Below are 27,421 nucleotides of genomic sequence, written 5' to 3'. Positions count from 1 at the left end.
GGGAGCCCTCATGGCTTTGGCAGCAGCTCCTTTCGCTCCCAGGTCATCGAGAACTGCCCAGTGACCGGCATCCGTGTGCGGACGGATGATTTTGGGGTGCGGCGGGTCGCGGCCGTGGAGACAGAGCATGGCTCCATCCAGACGCCCTGCGTGGTCAACTGTGCAGGTGGGAATGGCCTTCCTCCTGGCTCCTGAGCGGCCACGCTGGCTACTCTCTAAACTGTCCTTTCTTAGGGATGGGGGCCCAGGGGTGACCTGGGGGAGTCACTGCAGACAGGCCTGCAGAGGTGCCCAGTGCCCACCCGGCTGGCAGCCCCACCAGGTGTCACAGAGCTGAGCTGTCTGTGCTCTGCCCGCAGGAGTGTGGGCGGGCGCCGTGGGCCAGATGGCTGGAGTCAAGGTCCCGCTGGTGGCCATGCACCACGCCTATGTCATCACTGAGCGCATTGAGGGGATCCAGGTAAGTAGGTGGTCCCAGGCACTGTGGGGACCTGGCCCTGAACCCCAGCACTCACAGGTGGCATGACCTGCGTGGGTTCCCTCACCTCCCTGAGCATCAGTGTCCTCACCTGTGAAATGGGCACGTGGCCCTGGCTGTGTCGGGTGGTGTGAGAAAGCAGTGGCAGCACAGGCCTCGCCGAGGGTGCTGGCCCCTGGGCCTCGAGGTGTGGCTTCCCACTGGCACCCGAGCCTTTCCTGCGTGGTGCGGCCAGTCTGGCTTTGGCTGTGCTCTGTGCCCCAGGTGTCTCTGGGAACCCCTGAGTGCTCACCTGCTCCCAGACATGCCCTGGGTGCCAGTCTGGGAGGGCACACTCCCCAGACCTCAGAGCCTCCCGGGAGCCCTGGAGGCACCTCTGCCAAGGGAGGCACGGGGTGAGGGGCCTGCATGCCCCCTGTCCTCTCTCCTCTCCTCCCCTGTCGTCTCCCCTCTCCTGTGCTGGTGGCTGGTACCTTCCTATCACCTTGTCACTGACCGCTTCTCTTTCCTTCCTCTCCATCCATAGTCCCCCCATTCATTTCCTTCCTTTTGTCCATCTCACCATGCTCCACCCGTTCATCCTTTCCTCCCTCCAGCCCCTCATCCATCCGTCCATCAGTTCATCTGTTTATCCATCCATTCATCTGTCCACCCTCCTTGTATCTAGCCATCCGTCACTCCCTCTACCCATTCGTCTCTCCCGTCACCCACTCCTGCATTTGTTCGCCATCCGTACATGTATTAATCCATCTAACCCCGCCCATCATTGACTGGGTAGGCTCTGTGCTCCAGGCCCTGTTCTAGAAACTGGGGCCCTAACAGAGATGAGGACCTAGCTCTTGCCCAGGTGAGCTGGGGGGAGGGTACAGACCAGTAAGTACACTCACTTATTTCAAAGCAGTCTGACGGGGCCCCTAGGGGGCTAGCCCAGGGGCCACTGGGGCTCCTGGCCTGTGGACCAGGGAGGCTGCCTAGCAGAGGCCACATCTGAAGGGTCTTCTGAGGGATCTGAAGGGTGGCAGAGAAGGGATGAGGGGGAGAAGGGGGGGCCCGGAAACGCAGGCAGTTCAGACGGGCGCTGGAGGGCTGGGTGTGGGGAGAGTGAAAGGCCAGGTGGACCTTGTTTAGAGTCGGACCCCAGCAAAGCGGGTCCTGGAGCCTCGTCCCTGCCCTGGACAAGCCTGGCTTCCCTCTGGCCACCAGGCTGGCCGCTAGTGGACCTAGTGGTGGCGGGGATGGGGAGCCGGGGCGGGCCCCTTGGCATAGGGCTCCCCGTTCATGGACACGTTTGCCGCAATGCAGCTCACACGGCCTGGGCGCTGCCGTGGGCCCCGCTGGGCGGGGCTCCAGGACAGAGGAATCTCCCGCCCGTGGTAGGACCAGTCCCGGCCCGCTTCTGTGGGAATGTCCCCGGTGGCCGCCAGGGGTCGCCCTCAGGCCGCAGTGGGCTCTGAGGAGCTGGGCTACAGCTCGGGTGGGGGCAGAGCAGGGCTGTCTGTGTCCTGGGAGGAGGCCCTCCAGGCGTCCACAGAGCCCCAGACCCCCCAGACCAGGGCCTCAGTCTCTCCATCCCCCGATGTGTCTGATGCCGGGCACGGAGGCACCTTTTAGGAAGAAGCAGAGATTTCAGGAGGGGGCCCAGGGACCCTCTCCATGAATTTTCAGGTCAGAGCCAAGCTGGGGCATTCATGTTAGTCACGGACGCTGCCCCCGCACAGGCACCCTGCGTGCCGCTGGGAGCCCCAGGCTGCACTGGGGCAGCAGGAGAGGGTCGCCAGCCCCCGGGTCTCTGGGCAGGAGAAGAGAGGAGACCTGGGGCCGGGGGCAAGGTTCCCCACGCTCTGCTCCTCCTGCGGAGTCCGGGAGGCCAGCCCTCCCGGGGCCGCACCCGGGCAGTCTGAGTCTGGGAGAGGAGCAGGCCTCTGACGCCGGCCTCACATGGCCTGACCCCTTGGTGGCTCAGCTCCCTGGCTTGGCAGTCTGACACTGCAGGATGCCGTCTGTCCCGAGCTAGGCTGCACGGCCCTGGGGGCCTGGACGCCCTGGCGCTGGCCGGTGACGGCTCAGGTCTCAGCCGCCGAACCACGTGCTCTTCGTCCTTCTTCCTGGGTGGTCAGAGGGCTGTGCTGCCCCAGGGACCCCCAGTTCTGAGGAGCTGTCCCAGCCCTGGTCCTAGCGGATGCTGTCCTGGCTGCTCTGAGAGCGCCTCACTTCCTCTCCGGCCCCGGTCTCTGCGTCATCAAGCACAGTGGGCCTGGGGCTCCCTGCTGGGCTCGCAGCCTCCCCGGCCTCCGCCTGCCCGTGCAGAAGCGTTGTGCTGGGGCGCAGGGTTTGCATCCCGAGCCGTGCGACACCCAGCCGGGTGAGGCAAGGTGCTGCCTGAGACTCAGTTTCCTGTTTTTGAAAACTGGGTGATAATTGTAGCTACCACATAGGGCTGTGAGGCGGGAGGAACCACGTGACAGAGCTGCAGGGCTGAGCACAGTGCTGGCCCGTAGCAGGTGCTCACTAGGTGGCAGCCATGGGGAGGACCACGATGACCGCGACGAAGGGCCTGGGAAGGTCCAGCCAGCTGTGCTTCACAGGAAGAGACCTGGGAAGGCTGGAGCCATCAGGCGGGCTTCCTAGAGGAAGCAGCCAACAGGATTCGGATGGAGCGGGGACAGGAGAAGCAGATGGGAGGGAGCGAGCTGAGGCCGGGGAAGGGACACCTGTGGGCTGGGATCGTACCTACAGGGTGGGCGTCCACGGGGAGAGGGCAGGGAGGGTGCCCTGCGGGTGCCTTGGGGCTGAGCTGAGTGTGTGCTGGACGCCCAGAGGCAGCGGGGGCCTTGCCAGGGCAGGGAAGCGGGGGTGCCGATCCTGCTGGAACTCAAGTCAGGGGCTTCCCTGGCCACCAGGTGTCCCCACTGTCCTGCTCAGTGGAGCTGCAGCATTTTGTTGGTTTTGTTTTTAGAGCAGTGACAGTAGAGGTAATGACATCACTGTGATTATTTCTGAAGTGCTCAGGCACTGAGAGCCTCCTGTGCCCCTCCCGACAGCAACCCTTCCAAGCAGGCGTTCTCACTCCTGCTCTGCAGAGGAGCCAGGTGACCAGGAGACTCGGGTGGGAGGGAGGGACAGCTGCCAGACTGTCCCTTTTGGTCTCTGTGTGTCCTCAAAGGTGGGGCAGAGGGGTCACACCTGATGTGCCCACCTCCAGGGCAGGGGGGCCTGAGAGAGAGGCTCGGGGGAGGCTGAGGAACCGCAGTGGAGGCGGGCCTCTTCCCACCCCTGCTTGCTTTCTAAAATGCTTTGGTTTTGCTTCGTTTATTTGTTCACTTGTTGGTTAAGTCAGTAGTCAGAATTTGCCATGTGATGACAATGTAGATATTGTTGACTCCTGAGCAAACAGTGTCCAACTTTTTGTGTTTCCTGGAGTTAGCAGTAGTTTTTGTTTCCCCCAGCAGTTCAGTTTTCTACGTAGCTGTCACTGTTTTTATCCATCTACCTATCATTTATCTACCTGTCTAACGTTGCTTTTGTCCCTAAGATCATGTGTGTCCCACACACATGATCAGTCCCCATTTCCCACCCCACTGACCTGATTTCTGTCACTATGGGCTTTCCCGTTTCAAACTTCCAATGAAGCGCAGCCACGCTGGGTGTGGCCTCTTGTGTCTGGCTTCATTCACTCTGCGTGACGGTGTTAAGATTCATCCCTGTGGTACGTGGATCAGAATTTCACTCTACTTTATGGCTGAATAATACACTCGTGGATACCGCCATTGGCTTATCCATTCATCTGCTGATGGACGTGTGTCCACTCTTTGGCTGTTGTGAGTAGCGCTGCTGTGAGCATCCACGTACGGGGTTTGTGTGGACACACACTTTCACTTCTCTCGGGTGGACACCTGGAGGGGGACCGCTGGGTCACAGAGGAGCTCCCTGCTCACTTTCTGAGGACTGTCGGGCTGTTCCTGAAGCAGCGCACCGCTCTTCGTTCTCAGCGGCAGCGCGGGGGCCTGACGTCTCTGCGCCCTCGCAGCCCTTGCCGCCGGTGCTTCGGGCTCGAGCCGCCAGCGGCGCGTGCGGGGCGGCACCTGGCCGGCTGGGGCCGCGCCTCCCTCGTGACCCGGGGCGCTGGGCGCCGTTTCACGTGCCTCTCAGCCAGCCGTGCGTCTTCTCTGGGGAAAGTCTGGTCACATGCGTTGCTCATTTTTAATTAGGTTGTTTGTCCTTTGATTGAATTATGAGTTTTCCATACATTCTGGATTCAGGTCCTTTATCAGACGTATGATTGGCAACTATTTTCTCCCGTTCTGTGGATTGCCTTGTCACTTTCTTGTTGAACTTACTGCCAACACAAACGTTCTTAATTTTGATGAAGTGCAATTTATGTATTTTTTTCCTTTTGTCCCTTGTGCTTATGGTGTCATATATAAGAAGGTGTTTCCTAACCTAGGTCACAAAGATTTGTCCTCGTATTTTCTTCTAAGAATTCATGGTCTTAGCTCTTATAATTACGTCTATGATCCATTTTAAATTAAATGTTGTGTGTGGTGTGAGGAAGGGGCCCATCCCCCTCTCCTGCAGGGGGCTGTTCAGTTGTCGCAGCACCACGTGCTGAAGTTGCCCTTTTCCCCACTGAACTGCCTTGGCATCCTTGTGAAGAATCCGCTGACCATAAACATGAAGGTTTATTTCTGGACCTAGTTCTAGTCCATTGATCTATATGTGTCTGTCCTTATGTTAGTACCAGTCTGCCTTTTTTTTTAAATATATTTTTACTGAAGTACAATCAGTTTACAATGTTGTTCAGTTTATGGTGCACAGCACAATGCTTCAGTCAAAGGGAGCACATGTATATTTGTTTTCATATTCTTTTTCACCATAAGTTACTACAAGATATTGAATATAGCTCCCTGTGCTGCACAGTATGAACTTGTTTATTTTGTATATATTAGTTAGTATCTGCAAATCTCAAACTCCCAATTTATCACTTTCCACCCACTTCTACCCCGGTAGCCATAAGCTTGTTTTCTATGTCTGTGAGTCTGTTTCTGTTTTGTAAATAAGTACATTTGTCTTTTTCTTTTTTTAGATTCTGCATATAAGTGATACTGTATAGTATTTTTCTTTTTCCTTCTGGCTTACTTCACTTAGAATGATGATCTCCAGGTCCATCCATGTTGCTGCAAATGGCATTAGTTTATTCTTTTTTATGGCTGAGTAGTATTCTATTACATAAATATACCACATCTTCTTTATCCAGTCATCCATCGATGGACATTTAGGTTGTTTCCATGTCTTGGCTATTGTAAATAGTGCTGCTATGAGCATTGGGGTGCAGGTGTCTTTTTGAATTAGGATTCCTTCTGAGCTGATTGAGTGGGATTGCTGGGTCATATGGTAAGTCTATTTTTAGTCTTTTGAGGAATCTCCATACTGTTTTCCATAATGGCTGCACCTAACTGCATTCCCACCAGCGGTGTAGGAAGGTTCCCTTTTCTCCACAGCCTCTCCAGCATTTGTCATTTGTGGACTTCTGAATGATGGCCATTCTGACTGGTGTGAGGTGATACCTCACTGTAGTTTTGAGTTGCATTTCTCTGATAATTAGTGATATGGAACATTTTTTTTCATGTGCCTGTTGGCCATTTGTATGTCCTCACTGGAGAATTGCTTGTTTAGGTCTCCTGCCCAGTTTTAGTACCAGTCTGTCTTGAGTATAGTAGCTTTTTAGTGAGTTTTGAAATCAAAAGTGTAAGTCCTTTGTGTTTGTTATTCTTTTCTTTTTAGAAATTGCTTTGAGGATTCTGGGTCCCATACATTTCCATATGAATTTTAGGATCAGCTTGTCAACTTCTGCCAAGGAGCCAGCTGAGGTTTTGGCAGGAACTGTGCTGAATCTGCAGGTCAGTTCAGAGAGAACCATCATCTTATCAATAGCTTTGTTTCATAAACGTGGGATGGCTTTCTGTTTAGTTAGATCTTCTTTAATTTCTTTCAAAACTATGTTCTAATTTTTAAAATTTTTTTGTGTGGGGGAAGGTAATTGAGTTTGTTTGTTTCTTTGTTTTAAATGGAGGTGCTGGAGATTAAACCCAGGACTTCGTGCATGCTAGGCATGCACTATACCACTGACCTACACCCTCCTCCCATTCCAGTTTTTAGAGAACAAGTTTTGCACTTCTTTTGTGAGCTTTATTTGTAAGCATTTTACTATTTTTGATGATATTGTAAATGGAATTATTTCCTTAATTTCATTTTCGATTGTCCACTGCTAGTGTAGAGAAGTAGCCATTTTTGTTTGTTTGTTGTATACTGACCTTGAGTCCTGTGAGCTCGTTGAACTATTTCACGAGGTGTAATCATTTTCAGTGGGCTCCTTAGGATCGTCTGTATGTAAGATCACGTCACTGCACATAGAGATAGTTTTACTTCTTCTTTTCCTCTCTGGATGCCTTTTATTACTTTTTCTTGCCTAATGCTGCCCTAGCCCAGAGCTCCAGTACAATGTTAAATGGTGGGTGTAGACATCCTTCTCTTGGCCTGGTCTTCGAGGAAAAGCTGCAAACAAGTATGCATTTGCTGTGTGTGTTTCTTAGATACCCATTATCAGGAAGTCCCCTTCTGTTCCTAGATGCTGAGTGGTTTTGTCCTGGAAAGTGTTGGATTCTGTCAAATGCCTTTTTCTTCATCTACTGAAGTAATTAGTGGTCTCCATCCACTAAGCTCTTGATATGGTGTATTACATAGATTGATTTTCAGATGTTAAACCAACCTTGCAGTCCTGGGGTAAATCCCATTGGGCATGGTATATAATCCTTTTTATATGTTACTGGATTCAGTTGCCTAGTATTTTGTCAAGGATATTTGCATCTATACTAGTAACTGTCACAGTTTCCCCCAAACATCTCAACAGATCTGTCAAACGCCCTTAAATAATACCTGCCGCGTGCTCACACACAGCGAAGCGATCACATCAAGTCTGCAAGTCCCATCCCCCGCCCCGGAGCGGCCCTCCTGCCGCTTCTGACTTTCTCCGTCAGCCTCTGCTAGACTGTTACCCTGGGACCTTCCTCGTCCCTGCTCTGTTTGGATCTGTTGCTTTCTGGATCCATGGCACGGTCTCTGACCACTTCCTGAGAAGGGGTCCAGGGGGAGTAAATGTTCCTGTGTCCATGAATGTCTGAAAAAAAGAATCTGTATTCTTTTCTTATACTCAGTTGATGGATTGACTGGGTCAAGATCTCTGCATTTGAAATTGTTGTCAGGATTTTGAGGACTTGCTCCAGGTCGTCCAGCCTCGAGGGAGGATGTTTGTTTATTTAGGACCCACCTAGTCTGCTGACGTCCTGACGTTCCGACGTTCCTCCCTGGTGTGGCCCCGTGGCAGCCCTGGTCCAGTCGCAGCACTCGGTGGGCACGTGTGGGCCCTTCAGTCTGGGATTCTCAATTTTTCATCTGAGAAAACATCTTGGATTGTTGCTTTGACTTTCCTTTTACTCTGTTTTCTCTTCCTGGAACCCCTGTAAGGTGGGTGTCAGACCTTCAGGATTCACTTTCTAATTTCCGTATTTTTTTCCCTCTCCTGGTTTCCATGCCTTCCCCTGTTTTAGCCTAACGTCTGGAAGCTGCTCCTGGCCACGCCCGGTCCTTCTGCTGAACTTTCCGTTTGGATGCGCATGCCTCACTGGAAGCCCCTTTCTCGGTCTGGGACTGTTCCTCCCCCACGGCACCTTGTTCTATGAGCCGCGTCTTCTCGCAGCTCTGAAGCTCCCAGTGTGGTTTTGTTTTTAAGAGGGACTTTCCTCAGGCTGACTGGAAGCTTGGAGGAGCAGGATCAGGAGAGCCTCATGCAGAGGGTTGAGGGGTGAGCCCTTCTCTTGGTGAGGGACCCCAGTGTCAGCATCCGGAGTCTTCTCCAGGCTACTCAGTGTCTCCACAAAAGAGTCTCCAATCCACTTTTCAGTGGGGAGGGCAGCCCATTCCTCACCATCCCTGAGCCTGGAGCCTCCGGGGACCCATTTCTCTGGAGACAGACCTCAGGGCCCTGCAGGACAAGCCAGGCCGTGGCTGACAGGGCAGGAGGGAGGGGGTCTGGGTCCAGCTGCTTTGAGAGACCCTAGTCTGACTTCCTGTTCACACACTCACAGATGCTCTCACACTCACTCACGGACACACCTGCACACACATGAACACACACATGTGCACACGTGCACACTCACATGCGTGCACTGTCACACACAGGCATATACTCATGCACACGCATGTGCACACACACAAATACACACTCACCACCCCTGTGGAGGGACCTGGGGTTGCCCCAGGCTCGGCCTCTGCAGATTGGAGGGGATGAAGGGGACAGAGGGGATGGAGGGAGGCCTGACTCTTCATCTCCCTCCCCCAATGCTGAGCTACGTCACCGCCCTCCTTTGTCCGCTCTGCACCCTCCAGTGTTGGTTAACGTTCTCATGTCTGCTGTTCACAACCCTGTTCTCTTATCTCTGCGGGTTATAGGTTTTCTTCCCTCCCTCCCGCCTTCATTCCTCTTTCTTACGTTTGTGCTGCTGTTTTAGGGGCTTTGAACAGGGGTGGTTGTCCACTGTGTAACCTGAGACCCCGGGTCCACTCTGTCCTCAGGGTCCTACAGGGAGGAGGAGGGGGGTGCCCCGGACCCAGCATGGGCCTATGACCCGTGGTGGAGGTGCTGGGCCCACCGCCCAGCCCGGCCGACCCCCAGGCCTCTCTGCTCTGCCTTCTAGAACATGCCCAACGTCCGTGATCACGACGCCTCGGTCTACCTCCGCCTCCAAGGGGACGCCTTGTCTGTGGGCGGCTATGAGGCCAACCCCATCTTCTGGGAGGAGGTGAGACAGAGGGCTGGAGGGAGGGGTGGGGCTGCGTCTCAGCGTGGAGATGCCGCCTTCCAGAGACCTCCCCTCCTGGAGCGCCCCGGGCCCTCGCCTGAGAAATGGCAGGACCCCCACCCAGCAAGGTCGGACTCGCTTTTCTCCAGTCCCTGGAGAAGCTGGCACACAGGCGGATCCAGACCCGGGCGGGTGGAGGGCTTGGCTCAAAACATCAACAGTCAGAGGCTGCAAAAAGTGAAACAAGGACTTTAGAAAGTGGTCAAAACATTTAAGCCTTCTGTTCACCAGCAACCGCCACCCCCCACCCCGCCCTGTGGCTGCAGCTGTGTCCCCCAGAGGCCCGGGCTGCTGTCCTGGGAGCTTCCGGGGGTGAAGCGGGCCCAGCGGCCCCTCGAGCGTGTATGGGCCACCCCAGCTCCCACATCCGTGCATTTAGTCCATGAACTGGATGGCAAATGACGGCTTTGGGCTGGACACTGTTTTACTTTTGGGGGCAAGAGGGAGGCCAAGACAGAAGTCCCTGTCCCCGGAGACCTGTGTTCTCGTGGGGAGACACCCAGGAAACGGTGCTGTTTTGGATGGTGATCTGCGCGTTGAGTGAAGTTAGCCTAGTGAGACTTGGGGGGAAGGATGGCCTCCAGGCTGTGCTCAGGTGGGGCTCCCGAGGACGTGGCGTCCGCACAGAGCCCTGCAGGCAGAGGGCCGGGGGAGCTGTTCCAGGTGGCGGTGAAGGCCTTGAGGTCAGATCAAGCTCGCCCTTCTCCAAGAACTGAAGGAAGGTCAGGGTGGCTGCAGGTCAGTGGTAGACGTGGGCAGGGCCTGCTCGCATAGGGCTCTGAGAGCCACAGGGAGTCACAGGGAGCTGCGGGAGGCTTGAGAGCAAGAAAGGGCTCGATCTGACTCAGGAGAATGAGGTGAAGGAGGGCCGGGAGCAGCGCGACCAGGCAGGGGCCATGGTAACAATCAAGGGCAGAGCAGGTGGGCCTGGGCCCGGGCGGTGGGCAGAGAAGGGGGAGCAGACAGGCCCCGCTGAGGGGAGGGGAGGGGCAGGCAAACTGAGGGGACCGGAGGGGACCAGCCCAGCCCTGTCACCCGCCTAACACGAGAGGCTGGCCAGGCCCTCCCGGTGGGGCGGCTGTCATAGGTCAGGTCCCCTGCCCGCCTTCCCAGGTGTCTGACAAGTTTGCCTTTGGCCTCTTCGACCTGGACTGGGATGTGTTCGCCCAGCACATTGAAGGTGCCATCCGCCGGGTCCCTGTGCTGGAGAGGACAGGGGTTAAGTCCACAGTCTGTGGCCCAGGTGAGTGGGGAGGCCTGGAGCCAGGGGAGGGCTGCCCCCTGAGGCCGGCCTGAGCCAGGCACAGATGGCTATCCCTCAGTCCAGGGCCCCGGGGCCGCGCTCGCCCCTCTCTGCAGGCAGATCTCTGTGAGATCGGGGAGGGCAGAAATGTGCTCATCGGCGTGCAGCCAGGCCTCTTCCCTCCCACCCGCCCCCATGCAAGCCCGTCCTGACGTACCCAGCCAGGCTCAATCCCCTAGAACTTGGTGTTTCCATCTGTAAAATGGGATGAGCCCCTCCCAGCACCCTGTGAGGCTGAGCCAGGAAAGGAGGGGCCAGCCAAGCCCTTTCCTGACAGCCTTCTCAAAGGGCTGCAGGCCCCCAGTTCCGAGTCAGTCTCACCCCTTAGTCCTCTGGCCTCGGTGGCCAGCCGGCAGGCCACACGCTCACACAGAATGGAAAGGCCCAAGCCCGGGCCTCCTCTCTGGCCCCTGGGAGAGCTGACTCAAGGTGGGCCGTGAACAAAGGCGCTCAGCTCCGAGTGCCCCCTCCCCAGAGGTATGTGGCGCAGCCCCTGCCCCTGCCCCGCCGGCCGGTGTGCGCACAGATCGCTGGGGAGACGCCCAGAGCTGAAGCATTTAGCCAAGGCCCCTGGTTTATTTTTTCAGGGCCTGCCAGCCAGGCTAGACTTTGAAAGTCCAAATCGATGTGTCATGTCCTTGCATAAGTGACTCCCAGCTCAGCAGGGACAATGCTGCCCAATGACTAAAGCTTGTACAGGGCCCTTCTGGGGTTGCCCAGGGTGCTGAGAGACCCCAGGGTCAGGGAGGCCCATGCACACTGAGCAAGTAGTATGAGCTGGGTCCCAAACGCTGTGCAGCTGGAGATTTGAATGTGATTTTATTTTTAATTTTTTTGGTGGGTTTTTAATACAATTTTAAAGCCCAGGGGCAACGTGAGCAGGGATGTGGTGTGAAGGAGTGCAGTGTCCATGCAGCCCCTTCCGACTTCAGGGTGCCTGCCCCCCTGCCCGGGCACACTAGGAGCAACGGGCAGAGCTCTTGGAGGCTGGGCAGAGCTCGCGTAGTGGGAGCCTGGGTAGGTGGGCACCAGGGCAGGGGAGGCAGCGTGTTCCATGGGCCTGGGGGCCTGGCACAGGGTGGCCTCTGGGTGGTAGAGGGGCCCAAGCTGACCCTAAAGCCCAGACATTTCAGCTGCGGGGCTGAGTGTGGCTGAGCCCAGGGGTCAGGCACCCACTGCATCACTTATTGCCGCTCCTAAACGTGTTGCAGAAAAGTGTGTCACAGCGCAGTGTTACAGCTCAATGTTACAGCTACCTGGATCTGGGCGAGAGACCAAGCAGCACTCTGGGAGTTGGAAAACTCAGAACTCAGTTTTATTACACCAGCAGCCCCAGAGCACTTAGCACTCCAAGCTCTAGACCTCGTCTGTGGGTTGACACAGGCTTTTATAGGCTGCAAGTTTACAGTTTGCAACATCATATTCAAATAAGGTGTAACAAAAGTTGACTGATTAGGAACAAGCTTTGTAGAAATGGACCAATCAGGAGGGAGAGATAACCAATCAGGAATGAGGTAAGTGGGCCAATCAGGAGTGAGAGAAATAACCAATCAGGAGTGAGCTCCATGCAAACGAAGTACTACAAATGGACCAATCAGGAGTTAGCTCAGGGAACCGATAGAATTTTAGGGGTAAGTTCTACTTTCCTAGAAGTAAGCCGTTTCAGAGGCAAAGAGTGAGATAAAGCCGGTGGGCCAGGGAACCGGATGGTGCGGGCAGGGGAGTAGTGGCCTTGCCTGGGGGTCCTGCCGCTCTTTTTATGGGGCTTCCCACCTCAAACGGGCACCCCGCCTGGGCCAGAGGTAGATGCACACAGCTGGCAGGGCGGACCCGTGGGGACAGTGCTTGGATAGGAGGTACAGGGGTGGTGGGTGCAGGGTGTGCCCCCCAGAGTGGGGACCTCTGAGCCAAACCCAGAGGGGTGAATGGTGCCGTGCGGGACTGCGGGATGAGGCCGTCCGTGCAGGCCGAGACAGGCCGCCCCAGGGCGGTTCCAGCACCATCACCTGGGAATCCCCTGGCCTTCCTGCTCAGATGGGATCCCTAGTCCTCAACAAAGGCAGGAAGTGGGTGGGGTGAGCCTGCCCGGGGTGGAGAGAGGTCTAGAAAGAGAATCGCCAGAGAGTAAACTGTGTCTGAGGCTCTGGCTTCCCTGAGCCTTGGTGTCCTCCTCTGTGACACGGGTGACAGGTGGGGGGAGGCAAGGAAGCTGCACATGCGGGGCAGGCCAGCAAATGGGTGCCCGCAGGCTGAGCAGGGAGTGAGGACTGAGGGGGCAGGGGGCCAATGCCCAGCCTGTGGCCAGCTGGGGAGTCCAGCCCCCTCCTTGCCGGTGCACATGGTGTCTCCACGGCTGCCAGCCCCGGCTGCTTTAAACTGTTCGGCTCGTAAAGGAGCCTTTGGTGACAGGACTGGGGCACAGGGTTCCTGGTGGGGGCTGAAGACTCACTGCCCGCTGGCAGCTTCCCGGGGCTTGCATGGGACTGGCAGTGAGAAACGCAGGCCTGAAGCAGTCCCAGGGGCACGCACACCCCGAGGAGTGTTCTCATTTTAATTAGGCGAGGGTCACTGCCCCCAGCAAGCCCCACTTGGGGGGAGACGTGCCTGTGAGGACATCTGGGGTCTGGTTTCCTGGCTGTGCGGGAGGTCTCATGGGGACAGCGGCTCCTCTTCTGGCCGGGGAGGACGCGCCGGTCAGTGGCCCTGGGCCTCCAGGACAGAGCACGGAAGTCCCAGGCCCCTTTGACTTCGGGGAAGCTGGGGGCAGGCAGACGTCTCATTCCTGGGTCGCTAGGTCAGAGCCAAGGTGGTGGCCCATCCGCACTGCTGGGAGGCCCTGTGCAGCCTGCGTCCTCCAGTTGCTCCGTCTTGAGTCATTTGTCAAACATCCAGCGACCCTTGCCCTCCAGACTCCTCTCCTGTTGGCTGTCTCCTCAAATTCCCTGTGAGGCTGTTCAGAACTTCCTGGAAACATTTCCAGCGCCCTCAAGTGCTCACTGGGTCATCCCCAAACAGCCGTGGCCGCTCCCTCCTTTCCGCCCGGCCACCACCTTCTCCGGGCCGCCCCGGTGCCCACCCTGGCGCCCACCCCGGCGTCCTCCTGGCCTCCCCTCCTTGCCTCTTGCAGCCCGACGTCCACACAGGCCCAGGGAAGCCCCCTCCCCTCCTGCCCTCCACTCTGACCCGCCTCTTCCCTCCTCCCTGCGGCCTTTCTGCCCTCAGGGGCCCTGAGCTGTTTGGACGCTTCCCCAGGTCCCCAGGGCTAGCGGCCTCCTTCAGCTCAGATGCTGACAATCAGAGGCTGGGGTCGCAGGTCACTGGCAGGAAGCAGGGCTGCGCTTGTGACCAGTGCACAGGGAGGTTAAGACCCCAGCTGGGAGCCAGGCGGCTCTGACCCACGGCCCCAGTTCCTTGGTGACGGAGTAAATGAGACCCATGCTGCACAGCCACACAGTAACCCGGAGTTATGATGGTGCCAGGCGGCGCGGGGGCAGCCAGCCCTCCAGCCACTCCAGACCCCTGATCCATTGTGTGTTCGGCCCAGACACTCTCTTTTCTGCTTATGTGAGCATTCCGCTTTCTGTCCCCCTCACTCTCCTGTCAGCTCCCCGAAGGGGTGGGACTGGTCTCGTTCAGAGCTGCCTCCACAGCTGAGTTCTGGGTACAAACAGGTGGGCTGCAAATATTTGCAGATGGACTAACGGCCCTATGAGGTAAGTACCACGAGCCTGATTTTACAGATGAGGAAACCAAGTGAAGCAGGTTTCACACCCAGGACTGTAGCTGCAAAGTTGAGCTCTTTATAATTCTGCCCAGGGGTCCCTCTCCCTCCCCATCCAGGCTTCTGGCAGCAGACGGAAGCAGGAGGCTTGCTCCCTCTCCCAAAGAACTTACAACCCTTTAGTCACTCAGTGAACATTCGCGAGGCCCTGTGCTAGCTCTCAGGACACAGCAGCGAGCAAAGCCTGGTCCGCGCCCTCGGGGCGCTCAGCCCGGTGGGTAGAGTGCCCTGCTGTCACCAGCAGGAAGGTGATGCAGCCCCGGAAGCCATGTGCTGTGCTGGCGGCTCAGGGAGAGGCCCCACCAGCAGCAGAATGCCGACAGTCACAAGACACACCCGGACCCCACAAGGCAGGAAGTTCAGGTCAGGCCCAGGTCGAAAGTTCTGGCAGTGAAGGCCGAGGAGCTCAGGGGAGGGGCAGGGGCAGTCAGGGGGCGCCCTGCAGGAAGGGGCGTTGAGATGGGTTCTGAGGATGGGGAGGGTCTGGATGACGGAGGCAGCTGCACACCCCCACTCAGTTATGCCCTCTTGGGAGACCCCACCCGGGAGCACGTGGCCAGGAGGGAGCTTCAGGCCTTCCCCACCCTTTCAGAGTCATTCACTCCAGACCACAAGCCCCTGATGGGGGAGGCGCCCGAGCTGCGCGGGTTCTACCTGGGCTGCGGCTTCAACAGCGCAGGTGAGTGTGGGCAGCGGCGTCTGCCCTGACCCGGCATCCTCGGCATCTCCACGAGTGAAGGGCCGAGTTGGCCCTGGGGTGGGGGCTGGGCCCAGGAGCACGTGGCCCCTGACGGGTGGAGGCCAACTGGCCTGCGGGGAGCGGGTGAAGCCCTGTTAGGAGACGCCCCAGGCGTGAGACCCAGGGCTTAGGGGCTGATGCTGCTCGGGGAGATGGGAGGGGCGTGGGAGTGGGGTACAGGGGCCCCGGGGATGGATTGCAGACCTGAGGCTCTGCCCCTGCCAGGAATGATGCTGGGCGGGGGCTGTGGGCAGGAGCTGGCCCACTGGATCGTCCACGGGCGCCCGGAGAAGGACATGCATGGCTATGACATCAGGCGAGTGTGCGGGCACCTGTGAGCGGGGTGGCCGCCCGCGGCCAGGGCGGGGACGGCACACATCAAGGGCTATTTAGAAAGGAGCCTTCCCTGAAATCCAGAGGGCTTCTTGGAAGAGGTGGCAGTAAGGAAGGGAAGGGAGGCAGGCTGCCAGTGGGGGGCCGAGCTGCGGGGTGCCTGGGTTTGGCAGATCCGGGGCCCTTTACAGTTCCCGGGACGTCTGGTCTGGGGGTCCTGCCTGACCGACCAGGCAGCTCTGGGGTTGGCAGCAGGACCGCACCGTCCCGCTTTGCAGATGGGAGGCTGAGGCCTGGGGAGCAGGCGGCACGGCGCAGGCCGCCCGGGAGCGGGCTGCGCTGCGGCGATCTTGCTGGTGCGCGTGCTGTAACTGCCGTTGGGACGGCGAGCACGTTGGTGTAGGTGGAAGGCCCGGCGTCCGGTCCGCTCACGGAAACGCTCAGCCAGCCCGAGCTGAGGCCGCGGGGCGCTGGCACCGAGCTGGGAGGCGTCCTGGTTGCCCACAGCCCTCACGAGGCGGGGCAGAGATGCAGGCGCCCCCTGGCAGGGTCTGGAGGGTGGGCCTCGGTGGCACTGGGGTCTGGTCCCCAGGAGGCAGTCCGTGGCCCGGGCACTGCAGGTGGCGGTCGAGGCAGCAGCCTGGAGATGCCTCTGTGGGTGTTCAGCCAGCTCTGCTGTGGGCGCTCCTGGCGGACAGCCGCCCTGGGGAGAGCGCAGCTGCCCAGCAGGGCTGGAGGTGCTGGTGAGGCTCAGCACAGCCCCCTCCCCTGCTGCTAACCTCGTCCCTTCCTGGCCTGTTGAGGACATTGCATCCCCTGGGGGGGATGTCTGGCCCCACCAGAGACAGACACAGACTGAGATCCCCTGACTGCCACCCCCTCCGCGGCACCTGGCACAGCGTGGTCTGCTCTGGCGCTGCTTCAGAGCCTGTCTGGGGCTGTGCCCACCGCTCTCCCAAGAGAGGAACGTTCCAGAAATGATAAAGCTGCAAGAGGCCTCAGGGATAGGCCAGTGCAACCCCTGCCCCACAAACTGCAAAATAGAGGTGCCGAGGCCAGGAGGTGACTGGCCTGAGGTCACCCAGCAGGCAGGCCAGAGTGGGCAGGGACCTCGCTTCCAAGCCTGCAGGGGTGTCCACTGTCCCCAGCCGCCCAAGGGGGCGAGGCGTCAGCCCAGGAAGGGGAGGGCCCCGGGCTCGCCCTCGGCCCAGCGAGGGGCCTCCGGGAAGCAGTGCTGGCTCCTGCCCACCTCCCAGGCCGGGCTGGTGGAGGAGGTGCAGGGAGGGCGGGATGCAGGGCATGCAGCCAGCAGCCCCAGCCCTCAGGCCGGTGAAGCTCCCTCTCAGGGGTCTGCGCCTTCATCGGCTGCCTCTTCTCGCGAGCTGAGACGTTCATGGGAGCATCTTGCGGGCTGGTTTGCCGGGGTGGGGGTGGGGAAGACAGACAGAGCTCTCACTTCTGCCTGGGGTCACAGGCTGGAAGGCAGAGGGTCCGGGGAGGGAGCCCGAGTGCTGGGGCCCAGAGGGTAGGGGTGGGGGCTGCGATCTCGTCCGCCCACCCTCTGGCTGGGCAGCGCACCCAGGAGACGACCGGCTCACTGCATCCAAGCCCGAGCGGTCACTGACATGGAACTTCGGATCCACCCAGCGCCCCCGCCCCGCCCCCACCCCACGCTGGCGGCTGCCACCACCAGCACCCAGGGCCTTTCAGCACTAATGAGGTGTTCTGCTTCCCTGGGCCTGAGGGCTGGGGGAGGAGATGAAACAGAGACCCTGTGAGGGAGGCAGAGGCAGGGAATGAGGGAGCTGCATCAGGAAGTCACCAAAAACCTGAGAAGAAAAAGCGCCACGGTGCTTGTCCCCAGTGGAAGGTCCCAGCAACACGCGGCTGCGACACCCCCTCACCTTCCACCCAGAAGGACGGGCTCAGGGACCCGGGCGTCAGGCTGTGGCGGGAGGGGCCCAGGGCGGGGTCCAGGACGCGTCTGCACCCTGGGCTGCGTGTGAGGCTCCTGGGGCTGGCCTGGCACCAGGTGGTGCGTGGCCGAGGTGGCAGCCCTTTGTGAAACCCAAGTGGGTTCTCAGCCATCCCAGCCCCGCCACCTACTGGCTGTGTGGCCCTCAGCCGGTCCCTCCTCCTCTCTAGCCTTGGTTTCCCCATCCGTGCAATGGGAACAATGATCCGCTGGCTCCGGGGGGTGAGTCTGAGGTTCACAGGAGGGGCGCCTCCCCAGGGCCTGCGCAGGCGGCGCCCAGAGTGATATTTTCAGGGAGTCCTTGGGGTCCCGGCAACCGGGGAAGGAGGAGTCGCTCCTTACTATGTCAAGAGGGTGGCTGGATGCTGGCCGCGGCCTCCAGCCGCAGGTCCCTCTGCCTGCTCGTGTGCAGGTGGACGTGGCGGTCGGGCCCGTGTGGGCCACGGGGAGCGGTCCTCCTGCTGATCCGCGGTTACTCTCTGCCTGGGCTGAGTGTCCTCGCCGATGCCCACAGATATGTGCACAGAGTGGTCACAGTCCTGGCCGGCCGGCGCCTACCGGGTCGGGCAGCATCTGTCCATGCAGGGGTCACCCAGCCCTGTGCCCGCCCTGTCTCCTTCCTCTGTTCCTGCCACCCAGGGGGTTTGAGAAGACAACTGAGGCTCCTCAGAGTGGCTGGGAGGGTGACCACGTCCCATCCTGAGAGCCACGTGGCCCCTGGTGCCTGGGGGTGAGTCTGACCACGGACTAGGCAGTGGAGGGCAGGCCTCCTGGCCTCCTCCCTTCCCGGCTCGGCACCCCCCCAAGCCTGCCACGAGTTTCCAGGCTCCACTTTGTCCCCTCACTGCTCCTGCCGCCCAAGTGCTGCTGCCGGGACCCCCCGGACCGCTGAGCCAGCTCCGTGGCTCCCTCTCCTGCAGTGTGTGCTGGAAGCTCCTGGGCCAGCGTGTGTAGCCCCGCTCGGGTGCAGGCGGGTTCCACACATGAGGCCGCTCCGAGGACTGCCACGGGCTCCTGCAGTTGGCACTCCCCCCCGGCGTGTGCTGGAACAGGGCTCCCTGAACTATAATGACGACCGTGAGTGTTACCTGTTAGTGCTAACTCTCGCATCGGTAGCCCGTCCCCCGCCCAGATCAGAACATCGTGCTGACTGGGACTGCGGGCCAACCGAGGGTCAGGTACTCCCGACGGGGCTCAGACAGGAGTCACTGAGGACAGAGGCACTGATGGGGACGCAGCTGGGAGGAGGTGGGCCCTGGAGGACGTGTGACACGCCCACAGGTGGGGAGTGAACGTGGGGGACAGGCGGGGGCCGTGGTGAGCGGGGCGCCTGTGCGCAGTCTGGCTCGGGCAGCTGTGGCCAGTCCCGGGAGGCCAGACGGAGGGGCTATTGGGTGGCCCGGGCTGTTCTGCCCACTGGGAGGCTGGGGGCGGGGGCTGGGCCACAGGACACATGCTGGGCCTCTTAGCTCAGCAGGAAATAACGTGGGGCTCGCCGGGTGGAGCCGGACACCACCAGGGGGCGAAGTGGCTGCGTCTGATGCCGCCCCAGGAGCACGGGGACAGACCTGCGGGGATCCCGGTCGCACTGTCCCCGGGAGCGGGGTTCTCGGACACAGCTGGGCTTCTCCTGAGCCTCCGCACCTCCTGGGGGGTCTGACCTGAGGGGCAGCGAGGAGAACGGGGCACTCTGTCACATCTGCTGGCCCCAAGCTCCGAAGATCCCTCACGTTAGCGTTCACCAGATCTTCTGGGCTTCTGGGCCCGTCTTCCCGGCCTGCACAGCCCAGTGCCCAGGCCGGGGACCAGGAGCGCGGCTCAGCCCCGAGCACGTCCCCAGCCCAGGGCCCTGCACCCGCAGTGTCTGCTCACTGCTCCTCACAGCTGTGGGGGGTGCAGGCGAGGAGGCTGAGCTCCCCAAGGTTTGGGGGCTGCTCAAGGCCCCTTGGTGGGAGGACAGAACATCCCCCTCCAAATGCCTGAGCCTCACGGAGGACCCTGGAGGGTCCAGTTGCGCTCGGTCCCTGGCTGGCCCTCCCCGAGGCAGTGACCGGCCCCTCTATCCACGACAGGCGCTTCCATCACTCGCTCACAGACCACAGCCGCTGGATTCGCGAGCGCAGCCACGAGTCCTACGCCAAGAATTACTCCGTTGTCTTCCCCCACGATGAGCCCCTGGCCGGACGCAACATGAGGAGGGGCCCCCTGCACGAGGTACCACACCCCCTACCAGCTGTAGGTGCTCTCATGGTGCCCAGAGTGTGAGGGGACAGGGCAGGTGAGATGGCGTGGTGGCTGACGGAACGTGCTTGGAGCGCAGTAAGGGGTCCCCAGGGGCGGGTGCGCGGGCAGGTGTGCAGTCGCCCATCAGGAGGGCGTGGCCAGACAGCAGCGGGCTGGGGAGACCTGTGCCTGCTTGCGGAGCCTGCCTGGGGTGTCAGTCCTCCCTGGTGAACTTCTGCTTATGCGGTGAAACCCATCGTCAGGTGCCCTTCCCGGGCCCTGCCCCTGTGTAGTCTCCGAAGCCCCTGACACCCCGGGCGCCTTCCCTGCACTCCCATCCCTCCTCCAAACCCCATTCACCCCCATCCTCTCCTTGCCCTCACCTCCTCCTGTGCTGCAGGCCTTGCTGACCTTCTCCCAGGACGCTGCCCACGGGAGCTGTGCCCCAGGCACTCTGAGCACAGGCTCTCGGTAGGCGCTCAGGGAACGTCTGTGGGCCGGATGGACGGAGCAGGAGACGGGGGCAGGCTCGGGCGCAGGTGGCATTTAAGCAGAAGGAGCCTCCTCCACTGGGACTCAGGGCGGGGGCTGGGGTCTGCTGCGCCCCCCGAGAACAGAGACATCCTGGGCTCCTGGGCGGCTCTGCCCTTTGGCCTGGCCTAGAGGGCCAGCTGGGAACCCTGGGGGCCCCACGTGGCCTCGGGCTCCCCCCGAGCCTGCCCCCGGGCTTTAACGGCCCGCGCCGTCCCCGCAGCTCAGTGGCCTCCTGAGGAGCTCGGGGCCTGCTGCACTGGGGCGGCAGGCGATGGGCTCAGACCGGCTGCTCATGGCGCGGTGCTGCCCGGAGGGGGTGCAGCACCCCGCCCCCAGGGAGGAACGGGCCTCTGCCCGTGCCTCCACACCTCTTCCTCGCGGTACCCCGTTTGGGACGTGGGTCTGGTTAAGTAGCGGAGGCTGCTCCCCCGTTTTCCCTCCTTGGAAAGGTGACTCGTCTCAGGTGGACGTGTCTCCATCGCTCGCTGGAGGGGAGTGGATTTTGTGTCCTTGGCTGCCACCCTGTCGGACACCCAGGGAGGACGTGTCAGGTGTCACCGGTCGGCACATGACCCGATGCCCCCTCCACCTCCAGGTCTCAGTGGTCCTCAGGGAGAAGGGGGCGGTGCAGGCCGTCCCGGCCTTGGGCATCCAAAGGTCCTGGCACTTGAATGTCCCTGCCAGACTCAGCTCCCGAAGCCCCCTCTGCCTGGGCTCTGGACGCCCCCGTGCCGGCACAGGGCCCTTCCAAACCTGACGGCGGAGACTCTTTTCTCCCCCAAACCAGATATATTTCCAGAGACATCCGCCACGACGTTACTTCATTGTGTCTGCTGGAATTTTTTTTATTGTGCTAAAGGACACGTAACATAAAACCTGCCATTTTAACCATTTTAAAGTCCCCACTTCAGGGGGATAAAGTCCATTCATGATGGTGGGCAAGCATCACCGCCGTCTGGTTGCAGAGAGTTTTCATCTCCGCAGAAGGAAACCCCGGAGCTGTGAGGCAGAAGCTCCCCTTTCAGCAACCCCCCCAGCCTGGGGAGGCCGCTAGTCTGCTGCTGTCTCCGGACCGGCCTGCCCTGCCGTTTCACATGAGAGGCCGCGTGCGCCGCGTGGCTCTTGTGACTGCTTTCTGCTCCTTACTGTTGTTTTTGAGGTTCAGCTCTGAGGCGGCAGGTGTCTTTAAGGCTGGGTAACATCGCGTCGTGTGGATGGGCCCTGCTTAGGGGGCTGTCCTCCCCTCGTGGCTGTTGTGCCGCATGTGCATGTGGGCTTGTACACACGCCTGGTGTCGCTCCTCCTGGGTGCGCACCTGCCGTGGCGTTGCTGGGTCACGGGGAGCACCAGACTGCTCAGGTGGCGTGACAGGTCCCACAGACGGAGGGCTGGACGTCAGAGTCGCATTTCTCTCTGCTTGGGAGGCTGGGGGGTCAGAGTCGAGGTGCCCGCTGACCTGTCCCGGTGAGAGTTCTGTCCCTGGCTTTCGGACGGTCGCCTTCCCGCTGTGTCACCTCCCAGCAAAGAGTGAGCCCTGGCGCCTCCTCTCCTTTCAGGATGTGGGCCCCACCCTTAGGACCGCATTTCACCCTGATTCCCTCCTCACAGGCTCTCTCTCCAAAAACAGTCACACTGGGGGTTAGGGCTTCAACACAGGAATTGGGGGAAGATGCAATTCAGTCCTTAAGAGAAGCTAATTCTGCACCTTGGGGATTCTTGGGGGCACAGTGGGGTGCTGGGGGCCTGAGTCAGAGCCTGGGCATGGGTCCTGGTTCCGAGCACCAGGACCTCTTGGCCCTCTGCCCCGGGGACAAGGTGATGGCGTCGCTCACTCCCTGCCCTGCTCTGGGGTCCAGCCAGGCCTGAGCGTGCCTGCTCTCCTTCCTGCCCAGGAGCTCCTCGAGCGAGGCTGCGTGTTCCAGGAGCGGCACGGCTGGGAGCGGCCGGGATGGTTTAGTCCCCAAGGCGCCGCGCCGGTGAGTAGGCCCCAGGGCCCAGCGGTCACACCACCAACGGGGCCTTGCCCTCGACCCCCACCCACTCCCCCTCCTCCCCGCCCGAGGGGGCTGCTGTGCGGTCAGCGCTCAGTGAGCCGGACGGGCCAGGGGCCTGGGAAAGCCAGCGTCCCAGAGTGGGGAGGCCATGCACAAGACTCCCCCAGTTTACAGGAGAAATTAGAGCATTTTCTCGTGATTTTGTTCAGATATTTTTGGCAGCTGCAGCTGTTAATGGCAGGATTTAGCACAAAATTATGCATTCCACGTGCTAGTTTGTAAGCTGGAGTTTCGCTGCATCCTGGCCTCTGGGTGCCCTATGGGGGCGCCCCACTCCTCCACCCAGGGCCTCCCAGGGCCTGTCAGACTCTCAGAGAAAATGATCAAAACCACCCTGCTTGTGAAACCCTCGGCCTGGGGTCTTGGAGCAGGTGATGCGATGCTTCGGGTCCAACCAGGGGGACAGCACTCGATCCAGATTTGCACAAATTAAAATCCCTTCCCCGTTGCTATTTTTCACCAGTCGCCTTCCAGGGCAACCCATCTCATCTCCATAGCAACTGTGTCCCAAGGCAAGTGCCAGGGCCTGTCAGGTGACGTGGAGGCCAGAGCTCCTGCGGGCCTCGGCCTCTGCTCCCCCGGGGTTGGCAGAGAGGAGGGGCCTGGGCAGACCCCTCCCTGAGCAGCTCTCTGCAGAGCCCACCACCTCTAGCCTGGCCTGCCCTGGAAGCCCCTCAGGATCCTTGGCCAGCCCACCGAGGCCAGAGCAGGAATCAGGAACGTACCCTTGGTCCCGGGATGGGCAGGCTTTGCAGCCCCCACCCAGAAGCCGTCCTGGGAGTCCAGGGCCCCGGGTGACTGGACACCCCCACTTCCAGGGCTCCCTGGCCGAGCGAGAGCAGGCCGGGACGTCCCTGCAGGGGCCTCAGGGGCCCGTGGGAGCCACCTGGGGGGCCAGGGAGATGACTTCCTGCAGAGACTCCATACAGGCCTGTCCCTGGACTCCAGGGCTTGAGCCGGGGAGGGGAGCACTGAGGGAGCAGAGGGGCCTGACTCAGAACTTCATACCCGCTCTCGCCCATGCAGGAGACTGGGCAGGGCCGGCCCTGCTGGGAGGTGAGAATTCACTGGCTTGCTCACGCTTTTCCGGCAGAGTTAGGAGTGGGGAGTGGGGAAGAGGAGGAGGAGGGCCTCCACTAGCAGGAGTCGGGCCGAGAGCGGCGTGCTGGGTTCTGGGCATCTCTGGGAGCAGCTGGCAGAGCACGGGAAAGGCCAAGGCAAGTGGTGGCTGAGAAGCCAGCCTCCAGGGCCACCCGCCCAGGGTTGTCCAGGCCGTCAGGGTTCTGACCTGAGGCAAGCTTCAGTCTTTCTGAGCCTCTGTTTCCTCAGCTGTAGAAGGGCTCTCCCTCCCTAGGGGCGCGAGGCCCTCTGAGCAGGGCTTCGCTCAGGGCAGGACCTGGTCCCGGGTCGTCATGGCAACAGCTTCTGGACCCACCGTTGCTGCCACCCCACCCCCAACTCTGTCGCCCTCTTCCTCCGCGAGCTGATCCCTGGGTCTCATCCCACCGCCTTGGCACTGAGTCAGAAGCCCTGGCTTGGCCCCTCAGGGTCCCAGCCGACCTGGCCCTGCCTCCTTCGGCCCCGTCTTTCCCCATCTCTCTGCGCTCAAGCCCACCCCCACTTCTCTGTCCTCCTGGGACCCCAGCCGGCTCAGCCTGCCCTTCCCACCACCACGGAGATTACGGTGTCATTTGTGCAAGGTTGATGGAACGCCTGAGCCCGCCACCGCCCCGCCCTTGTCCTGGGCCTCGATGTCCCACGAGAGGGAGGCTCTGGGAGGGCATCTGACCTACGGGTCTTTGTCTTTGCAGGGCCCGGCCCAGGCCCCGCTGTGTCCCGAGGGAGGGGGAGAGGGGAGGACGGCTGCCGACCCCGCTTCTTCCCCAGGTGCTGCCTTACGACTACTGTGGGGCCTACGGGAACCGGGCGCACGAGGACTACGCCTACGGCCGGCTGCTGGCAGCCGAACACACCTTCGACTTCCCACCCCACCACGACGTGGTAAGACCCGCCCCACCCCTCGCAGCTTCTGCAGGCAAATGCCAGCGTCCGCCCCGCGCAGCCCCGCTGCTTTGTAAAGCGGTCCCCGAGCAGAACACGCGGTGTCCCCTACCCCCGGCCGGCTGGAGGCAGGGAAGTCCGGGTCTCGTGTCTGTGGGGGGGAGCCAGGGTCTCAGCCTGGGGGTCCGTGGCGAGGCGGGAGGACAGCCCGGCCAGCCTCCGGGTGTGGGGCCCCTGCAGGCACGGGGGGGGGCCCTGCTCAGACGCACCCTGGGCTGGAGTTAACACTCTGCTGTTGCTGCCCTGAAACTGAATACTTTGTGAACAAGACCCACAGTTTTATTTCCCCCAAATTCTGCACAAATTACCCTGAAGGGAAGGAGCCAGGCTTTCCTCCAAAGCTTGCTCTCGTAAAGGCGTGGGGGAAGGGGCTCCCGCCAGGGAAGTGGAGGCACGGTTGTCCACAGCGCAGGCGTCCCTGGGGGCTGCCTCTCGGAGGCGTGAACGGGTTTCCGTCTGGCACCTCCGCACCCGCGGCTTCCAAGATGTGCGGGAGGTTCTGGCCCTCGAGGATGTGGGAGCCCGGAGGGGGTGCCAACTTGGCTCCGTGGCTGCATCCCACCCCCGCACACGCGCCTCAGCGATCCCGAAGCATGAAACACGTGCTTGTTCTCGGCGTTGGCAGCTCCCCAGCCCGGGTAGACGAGAGGCGGCTGGGAGCTGCTTTGGGTTCGGTCTGTAGCCCCGGCAGGTCCCACAACGCCTGCGGGCGGTGGGACCCCAGAAAGGGCAGTGGTGCCCAGGGAGGGGTGAGTAGCAGCATCCGGGGCTCAGACCCACAGGCCGAGTGCGGTGCTGTGTAACGGCCGGGGGGCTGCCTGACCCGCCGCGCGGGCCAGTGAACACACTCACCGTCCGCTCGCTCCCTGCCCCTGCCCGCGCGGCATCGCGGAACCAGCGCGATGGGGCCAGATGCGCACGGTGGCCTCTAGGCATCGGGCACTGCTGCACGGCCCCGCTGATGGAGGGCCCCCTCGGTTCCACCTGTGCACCCCTGAGCAGATCACACACTGGGCCTCAGAGGACGCTGAGTATGGGCTGCTCATAACAGCTGCTCCCGGGTGGCCGTGTAGGTTCCCTGGGGCGGCGGGAGCTGGGCGGGCCACGGACACACAGTCAGTGCTCCGAAAGTGGCAGCTTTGCCGTTGTCATTTTTTTCAGTAAGAACAGTGGGGTTGGCACACTTGCTCAGTGGTGGGGTGAGGTGTTTAGGGCAAAGAGGGGGGTGGCCTTGTGGCATTGCAAGGGAAGACCAAGCAGAAAAAACAGGTGGACAGCAGAAGACCTTGAAAACAGGGCCGGGGCGTTTGCACACAGTGTGGAGGGAAGTAAGGATGGATGATGAGTTCTTAAAAAAAAACGGACCAGCTTTATTGGGATATATTCACAGACCGTGCAATCCAGCCATTCAGAGTGCACGGGTCCGTGTTTTCAGTCTATTCATGGCGTTGCACAGCCATCACTACAGTCTAATTTTAGAACGTCTTCATCTCCCCTCCGCGAGAACCCTGCACCTGTCAGCAGTCACTGCCCCTCCTCAGCCCAGCCCGCCTCCCGGCACTGGTCTCCTTGGTGTCCCTGTGGGCTAACCTCACCTGGACAGTCCAGGGAACGGGTTCATGCAGCGGTGGCCTTTGGTGACTGGCTCCTTTCACTGAATGTGGTGCGTTCACGGGCCATCCGTGTTTCACGACGCGTCAATACGTCATTCCTTCTTATTCTGAATGATGGTCCATCACACGATGTGTTACTTTTTCTGTGTCTGTTGGTCTGTGGATGAACATCTGAGTTGTTAAACTCGGCTCTGGTGAATAACGCTGTTACAGGATGTGGGTACCAGTTTCTGTGTCTAGACGAATGCTGGCATCTCCCGGGGTGCATGTCCAGGAGAGGGAGGGCTGGGTCACCTGGTGACTCTGTGTTTAACATTCTGAGGAAGTGCCAACTGTTCTCCAAAGTGGCCGCACCGTTTTACATTCCCGCCCGCGGGTGTGAGCTTCCATCCTGTCCACCCTCACCGGCACTGGTAGTTAACTGTCTCTTTGATTCGAGCCATCCTCGTGGGTGTGAGGCGGCGTCTCGCCGTCTGGGGCTGCATGTCCCTGATGACTAACGGTGCCGAGCACCTTTCATGTGCCGAGTTGGCCGTTGGGAGGTGGTCCTCAGGGAAAGACCTGTTCAGAGCGCTTGCTCACTTGTAAGCGGGTCATCTGCCCGGCATTCAGCTGCGAGAGTTCTCGTCAGATTTATGACGGGTAAATATTTTCTCCCATTCTTACTTTTTCAGTAATCTTGTTGGCAGCACAAAGGTTCCTAATTCTGACGAAGTACAGCTTCCGCATTCTTTCCCTTTGTCCCCCGTGTTTTGGGGGCCATATTTAAGCAGGCATCTCCTAACCCAGGTTACAAAGACCTGCTCCTGTGTTTTCTCCTCGGAGCTGCGCAGTTGTGAACCTCGTAACGAGGTCTGCGATCTGCTTTGAGTTACATGCTGTGTGTGGTGTGAGGAAGGGGCCCATCCCCCTCTCCTGCAGGGGGCTGTTCAGTTGTCGCAGCACCACGTGTGAAGTTGCCCTTTTCCCCACTGAACTGCCTTGGCATCCTTGTGAAGAATCCGCTGACCGTAAACGTGAGGGTTTATTTCTGGACTCTCAGTTCTAGTCCATTGGTCTATATGTGTCTGTCCGTATGTTACTACCACTCCGTCTTGATGATAATAGCTTCGTAGTAAGTTTTGCAATAAGTCCTCCATGTTTGTTATTCTTTTTTTTTAAGGTTGTTTTGAATGTTCTGGGTCCCTTACATTTCCATATGAAGTGTAGGATCGGCTTGTCAACTTCTGCCAAGGAGCCAGCTGAGGCTTTGGCAGGGACTGTGCTGAATCTGCAGGTCAGTTCAGAGAGGACCGTCATCTCGTCAGTAGTCCTTGTTGCATAAGCGTGGGGTGGCTTTCTGTTTAGTTAAGTCTTCTTTAATTTCTTCCGGAAGTATTTTCTCGTTTCTAGAGTACAAGTGTGGACTTCTG

At 60.0% G+C, this 27,421-nt stretch overlaps 1 protein-coding gene across 5 annotated transcripts in view; it reads left to right on the top strand.

Moving 5' to 3' along the window:
• Positions 1-27,421, top strand: part of SARDH (sarcosine dehydrogenase) — a 65,728-nt gene that overhangs the window by 5,999 nt on the left and 32,308 nt on the right. For all 5 annotated transcript variants that reach the window (XM_072960493.1, XM_072960492.1, XM_072960494.1 and 2 more), the window contains 9 exons: positions 43-166; positions 360-460; positions 9,229-9,333; positions 10,507-10,636; positions 15,070-15,156; positions 15,442-15,532; positions 19,597-19,738; positions 22,174-22,257; positions 24,223-24,336. In XM_072960493.1, the coding sequence (XP_072816594.1) occupies positions 43-166; positions 360-460; positions 9,229-9,333; positions 10,507-10,636; positions 15,070-15,156; positions 15,442-15,532; positions 19,597-19,738; positions 22,174-22,257; positions 24,223-24,336 (978 nt within the window). The remainder of the gene's footprint in view (positions 1-42; positions 167-359; positions 461-9,228; positions 9,334-10,506; positions 10,637-15,069; positions 15,157-15,441; positions 15,533-19,596; positions 19,739-22,173; positions 22,258-24,222; positions 24,337-27,421) is intronic.

This window comes from Vicugna pacos, chromosome 4 (assembly GCF_048564905.1).
Source record: "Vicugna pacos chromosome 4, VicPac4, whole genome shotgun sequence".
Taxonomy (NCBI): domain Eukaryota; kingdom Metazoa; phylum Chordata; class Mammalia; order Artiodactyla; family Camelidae; genus Vicugna; species Vicugna pacos.
The sequence above is the reverse complement of the archived record's forward strand: the minus strand, read 5'-3'. Positions and strand labels throughout refer to the sequence as shown.